Source organism: Leptonotus elevatus, chromosome 8, assembly GCF_054856555.1.
Source record: "Leptonotus elevatus isolate MCC_2025b chromosome 8, RoL_Lele_1.0, whole genome shotgun sequence".
NCBI lineage: Eukaryota > Metazoa > Chordata > Actinopteri > Syngnathiformes > Syngnathidae > Leptonotus > Leptonotus elevatus.
In genome coordinates, this window is record NC_141246.1 from 13,010,632 (window position 1) to 13,019,236 (window position 8,605).

The following is an 8,605-nucleotide window of genomic DNA, read 5'->3' on the forward strand; positions in this document are numbered from 1 at the left end:
TTCATAGTGGTGATTTATGAATCCAATCCACTATGCATAGAATCCGCTGACGTCGCGGGGTCGCGAGTCCGCCCCCTCATGTTGGGGAAACTTTGCAACTAAGTCAGCTTAGCCTCTATTGTGTTTACACCGAATGTTCTTTTATTGATGAATGTCACCCCCGCCTTCCTCTAACGTTTACACGTACGCGGAAGATTTAGCCCAACATCCATTTGCCGATACCGCCTGGACCGGACGACATGGCAACGTACACTCGATGGTAGGATGGCTCTCAAAAGCAAAAACACGGACATTCTTGCGTCTTCTGTACTTTCAGCTTTTATTTGTTGCTCTGCGCATTTATCATTTGTAAATTTGAGTTGAAGAATCTCGGGTTATTTAAGTTAGCTAGTTCCCCAACCGCGCTAGCTACTAGCGCTAGCATGTTACAACAAAAACAACAACAACATTGTTGATTCATCACTTATTTTTGTACACTTTAACAACAATATCAACTTTTGGGCTTAAATATTAAATACCCTCTATTTGGAGATATCTCAAAATCGAACATCTTGACCACAAATCTTTTTTTTAGCCAGAGCTAGCCACTCCTAGCGGCTCACATATATCTCGATTGCATTATGGTAAGCGCATTTAATCAAAAATGGTCAGAACACACTTGGGTAGACTTTGTCGGTTGGAAATCCCTTTGATGCATTTTTGTAATTTCCATCACATATAAATTCAATACAAAATCTAAAATAAAAGTGAAAGAAAGAAAATAGAAGTTAAAAATGAAAAGAATTATTAGTAAAGTCAGAATTTCCATGTTCAAAGGGAGCAGGAAGAAGTACAAGATCTTATCTAGCCCCCGCTAATGTATATCATGATAATGTACAGTAAGTTATTATATTTAATAATATATCATTTAAATAGAAAAGAAAGCAAATGACGAAGAAAAAAACGAATGAAAAATAAACAGAACATGAACTTTTCTTTGTTTTTATCGTTGTTTTTTTTAAGTCACTTGTGCCCCCCCCCCACCCTCTTAACCCAAAGCAGCAGCCCTCTTTGATTTCAAACAACTTCTGAATACTGTTTAAAAACAATTCTATGCGTCTGTCTCACTTTCATGCAACAATTACAATTTTACAATGAACCTGACAGAAGCACAAATAATATATAACGTTTGAGAGAATGTGCACTGAAAGGCTTCAGAGAGTGCATTATGAATTTCAATTAAGGAAATGAGTGGACACACACACATAAACAAGGCTGCTAACATGTTTTCATGCAGACATCATTTCTTTCACTATCGTCTGCTGACACGCAGACCAAGCGAGGCGGTGCTCAAAGCAAGGAAATCACCTGGTTACAATCAGCGCCTTTTTGTTGCATGCCTGCTAATTGATAAAGTCTCACATGGAGGCATTCCTGGAAAGAAATGTCGTGATGTATTTGCGAAACAACATATTTGTCTTTTGTGTGTGACATTATGCAGACATTGTATTTCCCTATAAACCATAAGGATTCAACTCCATCATTGAAGCTTTTCATTAAATGAAGCCCAATTAAGTGTTTGTTTTTCAATTAGAAATGAGTCACTCAAGTGGAGATGACACAGATCAGGTGCCACAAGAAGAAGAGGCAAAATAAGGGTCGAGCATTCTACAGGCTACCAAAAGAGGAGCCAACGGATCAGAGCAGCCATACCAATATGGTCATTTATTGTTGGAGGACTTGTTGGAGACGTGAAGGACAAGACGGAGGAATTGTGGTGGATATCGCCTGTGTAGACAGCGCTTCATATCAGGTGAGTCAATTACTCAACCCAGCAAAATTTGTTTTGATGGTGCTTTTCACCGACAAGTCACAAAGTGCTCCACAAAACTAACATCAGTTATTTTTAGTATAATTTAATTTCTTTACCCTTCAAATGTCCATTTATTTGTTGTTGTAAATCAACCCGCAAAATGACGTTTTTATATATTGAACCCCCAGTTAGGAATCGCTCCAGCAAGCCATTAAAAGCCATCTTTCAGAAACTGAGCATCAAATTGAATCATCCTCCATTAACCCAAATTGTATGATTCAATCATGTAAGTGATGTAAGGGATTAAAAAAAAAAAAAGTTTTCATGGATTTCATTTGATTGAGCCAATACAGTAGGCAATGTTTCATATAAACAGTATAGGCTACTATTGACATGATATTTTCAAAGAGCTGAAGTTGAAAACTACAAAATCTGAATCTTAGGGAAGTTACAGCAAAAAGAAAAAAAAGAAGCCCACTAGTTCACCATGCTGCCCCTCTTTATGCATCATTAACCATTATTCCAATGTGTCCCCGAAGCAGAAGACTTTCCAAAGCTGTCTTATTTGCAGATGCGAGGTAATAAAAATGCATGCAAGGTTGTTAGAGCAAGTGATGTGCGGTGAGGTTCATGGTTGGTCGCGCATGAGTCCGATTTACACATTGATTATGTGCCAAACACCATGAGATACTTTTAGTTACATTTGTAGCCAGACATGAACTCGTTCACTGCCATACATTTATTTGAAAAATATTATGAAAAATTAGGGGTGACAGGCGATTAATCGCATGACTTCACTTGTCAACTCACGATTAATCACAAATGTTGTCTGTTCTAAATGTACAAGAAAAAATTCTCGGTGTTCATACTCTTGTTAATAAAAGTGGGGAAAAAATGTTGAACTAATAGAAATAGTTCAAATGAATGTTTGACGTTTATAGCCGTCAATGGCAGTCAATGAATATATATATATTTTTTTAAAGATTATTAAAAATTCAGGGCGTCAAGCGATTAAAGTTTGTAATCAGAATTAATCGCATGACTTCACTAGTTAACTCACAATTAATCACAAATTGTATATCCGTTCTAAATGTACAATTAAAAAAATCTAGGTTTACATACTCTTGTTAACAAAAGTGGGGGGAAAAGCTAAACTGATAGAAATAGTTCAAATTAATTTTTGACGTTTATAACCGTCAATGGCAGTGAATGAGTTAATTAAAAAGAAGATAATGACTTGTTGACTTCAATTGCCTGTTTCGAGCATCAGCTACTTTTCTGAGTTGAAAATAAAGTGAGAAACTTGACTCTCTTTGGGAGTCTTTTTCATGAATTTATCAATTAAAAACCCGGACGCTCAGACAGATGTAAAAAAAAATAATTGGACATGTCTGGGCAAAAGAGGACATTTAATCACCCTACTGGAATAATAATAATTTTTAAAAAAGCTCTGCCTCCCCTACCCACACATCTCTAGTCACAGCACGTGCTCACATCAGAGTAAAGATATGCAAAATATATTCCAAATACATGCAGTGGTGGCTGCCTCTAGTTTAGAGTCCCTGCTTTAACAAATAAATTGGAACGCTTGAAAGCGCATCAGTTTAAAATTCACCTCACAGTGCAAAGATGAGGAACCCTCATAGCAAAGTCTCACGTTCAATTTCCTTCCAGATCTGCACAGGAACAGTTTGCAAATCATTTGAATGGTTTAAAGTGTCATTTCCATAGTAACCGCTTATACCATGGCTAACACTGCCATTGCTGATGTTACTATGCAGGGGTTGTGTGCCGTGTTTTGGGACGTGACTAATGTCCATTTCTTGTGATTTGCCATTCCGGTTTAAGTCCCACCTGCTTGCAGATCTACTGAAAAGACTCGGGTTCAATTGACACTGCAGCTCTCAAGTGACTCCTTCATTTATTGCTTTTATTTATTTAAATAGCTGTTCAGCTACACATAGACTCTAATTGGACATTTATAACCTATTGAACCACTTAGCGAGTGAATGCCTCCATTCTTGTGGACAATCAATCCTTGAGTCAACCTGCAAAATACGCTGGTTCAAAATGTCCTAATCCAGCAACGACACAAATGTTTGACTTCTTTAACTCATTCACTGCCATAATTTCATTAAAAAAATATTTTAAAAAGATAAAAAATTCGGGGCGTCAGGCAATTAAATTTTTTAATGGTAATTAATTGCATGACTTCACTAGTTAACTCACAATTAATCACACATTTTATATCTGTTCTAAATGTAAAAAAAAAAAAAAAAAGAAATCTAGGTTTTCATACTCTTGTTAACAAAAGTGGGAAAAAATGTGAAACTAATAGAAATAGTTCAAAATGAATTTTTGCCGTTTATAGCCGTCAATGGCAGTGAATGAGTTAATAAAAAAAGAAGATAGTGACTCGTTGACTTAAATTGCCTGTTTCGAGCATCAGCTACTTTTCTAACTATGAGTCACGCCGTCTTAGAACAACCAATGGCATGACTCACTTTTAACCTTGCCTAGTTATGTATGCTTTTAACCGCAATTAGACATTAATTATGGCATTGCACTTTTTCCACAGCATTGGTCCTGATTCGTGACTCCAGTCCAAAATCTGACGAAAGCCAGTGCCGCGAGTTGAGGCGCTACATTTGGCAGATGCATTAAATGGGAGCTCATCAGCAGGCAAGCTCAAGTGACCTTTCTGAATGTTTCATACTTTTCACCGCGGTTGCAAACGTCAAATTGCTTTCACATTTGCTTTTCGAATGCACTTCAGCAGACATACAAAGGTTGCCACAACAACGAACCAATCAAACATACTAAACTGTAGATAAAATGGTCATCACTGACATTCATCACAGACGGTCACTTTCTCTGAAAGGAGTGCATAAAGGTTCGACTTTCTGAAGCACAATGTAAATGGCTGTGTCTCTCATCTTTGTGATCGACAGGTGGTCCGTCCCGAGTAAACCCGCCGAGAAAGCATCGAATCAAATATTATAGTTCAAATATTATCCTGATCACAAGCCTTGAACATTTTCATTGCGCATGTATAAAAACGACCAATGACGTACCTAATCGTTACAAGCTGCAAAAATAAGGTCGCCTACCTGCAGACTGACTCACCCATTTGCATTTGTGATGAAAATGCCAGAGGCAAAAATAACCCCCCCGCCCCCTCTTCATCACTCTTCAGTGGCCCCTGTGGCCTTTTAACAAATTGTAATGACAAAAACAAAACAAAGCAATTGATTGTCAAGCGCACGCGAAAGAGCAGTTAAATGCTTCGTAACCTTGACAATATGCTTTAATGTGAGGGGACCCTCCCCGGGCAAGACTTATCATATCTGTCATTCGGGTGTTCCGCGGGCCATCGTTTGGGTCGTGACTCGTGAGTACTCAACAAGTCTGACTGTTGTCCAAAAACGCTAGGCTACCATGTGTGCCATAGTGTAGCGAGATACTACAAGTCCTCCAATCAGACGAGGATTTCAGTCAACTTGGGTGATGATCGGGTAAGGGCGTGTATCATTTTGCTTACTATGCAAATTAATCATTGGAACTGTCCGACCCCCAGAATCATAATCAGATTTATTGGCCGTCCGAGAAATCCAAAATATGACTCATTAAGCACCCCGAGTTTCTTAGATGGAGGCACCTCCTGACTATACAACATTCTCCATGTAGCCTTCCATTTCAACTTACAAACGGATGGGGGGTGGGGGGGGGGGGTGAAAGCAACATAGCAGGTGCTCTTGAGATTTGTCGGGGATTTTTTTTTTGATAAAAAGCCTTTTTTAATTAAGCGATTAATCGTGATTAATCAACTTTCTAAGATGTGATTAATCAGATTTGAAAAATTAATCGTTTGACAACTCTAAAATAAACATTTGAAAAAGACAAATGTGTTTGCTGTTATAATCAGAGCTACAAAAATATCAGTTTTTCCATTCATGGATGCACAAATTGCAGATTATATGAAGACCATATTAAATATATAAAGGTATCGACAAGGGGTGTTAGAAAATATCGATTGGGCAATATATCGCGATATTACAGCGCGCAATTCTCGAATCGATTCAATATGCGGCCTAATAGATTTTGAAAAAATCAAATTTTAATGGAAATATTCAATAAAACGTCTTACTTTGGGTTAGGATTCACACATTAAGCGTGGAAGAATGTTATATTAATGGAACATTAAGCTTTAATATTTTATTTCAGTGCTGTTCAGACATGAAACAGATTGCAACCCGAATTTTCAGATAAATACATTTTCATACAAATCTCACATTGTACATGTACAAGTTTACTGATTTGTATTTTCTAAACTTAAGTAAAAAAATTAAAAAATAAAACGCGTAATCAATTTATAGATTTGTATCGGGGATTAATCGGTATCGTGACCTATGAATCGTGATACGAATCGAATGGCATGCAGTTTGACAAGAGCCCCAAAATGTATTACTAAATCCATTTTTTTTTTTTTTAACAGTGTTACCTCCAAGTTCTTGAAGAAAATACTCATAAGCTGGGAAGGACACCTGAACAATCTTCTACCATTTCAAACAGGAAGTGATAGGGGCTGCTCCGTCTCGCCAGCTCATTGGCGCTCTCCCCGCTGTTGCTGCGAAGTCCCGCCTTCAGGTGGCGCTGACACAAGAGCAGCTCCAAAGTGTGGCGCCACTCACTTTTGGACAAACTGCTGTGCGAGGCCGCAAGGTGCAGCGGCGTGAGGCCTCCGTTGGTCTGCGCGTTCACGCCGGCGCCGTGATGAAGGAGCAAGGTCGCCATGGCGACGTGCCCCCAACGGCAAGCGCTGTGGAGGGGCGTCCAACCGTCGACGGTGCGAGGATTCACCTTCGACCCGGCAGCCAGCAAGGCGGCCGCCACGTCCACGTGGTTGCCGTAGGCTGCCCGGTGCAGGGGAGTGTACGCGTCCTCGTCGCTGCTGTGCACCAACGAGGCCTCTGCGGCTAATAATCTACGGACTGCGGACGCCTGCCAGGTAAATCGCATCGGTAATCAATGATGGATGGTTTACTCTATCTTGACAGTAATTGCTCTCAAGCAGTGGTACGAAAAGCACCTGCCAAATGATTTGACTCCACAGAATTTGTGTCACGCGTTGTTCAGAAATTGATTTAAAAAATACAGTCCTAACGTGTTTTTACAGAAGTGTAGCTTTTTCGTTTCCATTAGCAACTTTTACGATGTAGAAAGCAGATACAAAATGCACACTTGTTTAGCTACGTTAGCGATCCAGCCGGAAAAAAATGTGTTCATCTTGAACAGTTGAAATCATTTTCAGTAGGATACTTGAATGCTAAAATATTTGATAGCTGCAACCCGACATTAAATTACTAAATATTGCCACATTTTTTTTATTTGGTAAAGCCCTCAAAAATTGAAAGTTGCTGCTCAAATGAAGTCATTGATTAGCAAAAAGAAAAAAAAAAAAAAGTGGTGCCGAATTATCATGAGGTGTTATACATGGAGACAGTTCAAAACGTGTACACTTACACGGTTGTTTTCTGCAGCCCAAAGAATGAGCTCCGCTGGTTTGTCTTGGAGACTTTCTTCTTTTTGGAGGTACCACTCCTCACTTTTGACCTCTTCATCCTCCATTTCTCCCTCTTCATCCTTACTCCCAGTCCAGAGGCTGCTCGCACCTCGCGGGATCAGGTGGCTCTGTGTATTTAGAAGCTCCAGTTGGTTCAAATCATCTGGAAACTCCATGCTGACGCCTCTATTGTCCAAGAATCCACAAACAAAAGCAATGAGAGAGACATAGTGGCACACAGTATCCATCCCATCTTGTCTATAGTCCTTATCAGTGTTATGGTTATGGAAGTAATGCTTTTCTAATAGCTTGCCCATATTTGGAAGTGATTCCTTAATGTCCAACCAAGAAATAGCGTGGATGCTTATCCCGCTGGTTGGTCTATTGCGTTCAGTACTCGTAAAAAATAAATAAATAAAAAGTGGCACATCATATTCCCAATTGGATAGTCATTTAACAATTGTGCATCACTCAAGGTTTTTACCTTCCTTCTGAAGGATTACCAGGAAGCAATCTATAAAAAAATAAGAGAGAGAGAGACTTCCTTGTCAATTTTAAAGTCTTCCCTTTGATCCCTAAACCTTACACATTACACAAGCTTTTACACAACGCAAAATACCACCATTGGTAGGCTATATAGACAAAACACAGGAGCTATCACGTCCTGCTCCTGGTTTCTTCCGGGTTTTCACTGTGCGCACGATCAAGCAGTGGGAGAACTGTTAGAGCTCACAAGCGATTAAAAAGCATGGACCTAAAGATGCCCAACATGCAAGTGCAATGCTTGTACGTGTTTCATTTCAGAAACGGATGGTTCTGTGTCGCGCTACCTGTCATGCTTTTTAAGGCTTTACGTTAGATGACTGCTGCTACTGTTTATTGGCGTTCGAGTAAAATACGGACATTGTAATGTACAGAGCACGCGAGAGTTATAGTCATAACATTAACTATTTTTAAAGAAAGTGCACGCAAAATTAGAATTGTTTCTCACCCCACGGGTTTTCGTATTCAAAAACAAAAACCCGAGAGACCATCTTTTAGATGTGTTGGGGAAATGTAGTTTTTTAAGACTCAAAATTAGTTCAGAATTACATTTAAAAGACTACATTACCCAAAACTAGTCACGGTGACTTTTTCTTCGTCATCTTCTTTTATTGTTTTTTTTGGCGCTGCATTCTAGTGTTGCTACATCTAGCGATTATTCTGTGAACTACGAAAATCTCAGTATTTCCCAACCTTTATTAATACAA

General features: G+C 39.0%; 1 protein-coding gene across 3 annotated transcripts; it reads right to left on the reverse strand.

The window, feature by feature from the left end:
- Positions 1-1,046: 1,046 nt before the first annotated feature.
- ankrd49 (ankyrin repeat domain 49) lies at positions 1,047-8,394 on the reverse strand. 3 transcript variants are annotated; one of them, XM_086084006.1, is made up of 3 exons: positions 8,347-8,394; positions 7,316-7,541; positions 1,047-6,793 (listed from the first exon to the last, which is right to left on the reverse strand). In XM_086084006.1, exons 2-3 carry the CDS (start codon positions 7,529-7,531, stop codon positions 6,317-6,319), a joined length of 693 nt encoding a protein of 230 aa, XP_085940132.1. In that variant the 5' UTR covers positions 7,532-7,541; positions 8,347-8,394; the 3' UTR covers positions 1,047-6,316. The 3 variants fall into 3 exon arrangements, with proteins under 3 accessions (XP_085940132.1, XP_085940133.1, XP_085940135.1); XM_086084007.1 differs by lacking the exon at positions 8,347-8,394 and adding an exon at positions 8,186-8,340; XM_086084009.1 differs by lacking the exon at positions 8,347-8,394 and adding an exon at positions 7,840-8,142.
- Positions 8,395-8,605: the final 211 nt, after the last annotated feature.

Excerpts from the sequence above, each read along its gene's own strand:
- ankrd49 (XM_086084006.1), bottom strand. The coding sequence starts at position 7,531 with ATGGAGTTTCCAGATGATTTGAACCAACTGGAGCTTCTAAATACACAG. Across the intron at positions 6,794-7,315 it reads GGGCTGCAGAAAACAACCGT|GCGTCCGCAGTCCGTAGATT; the intron begins GTAAGTGTACAC and ends TTTACCTGGCAG.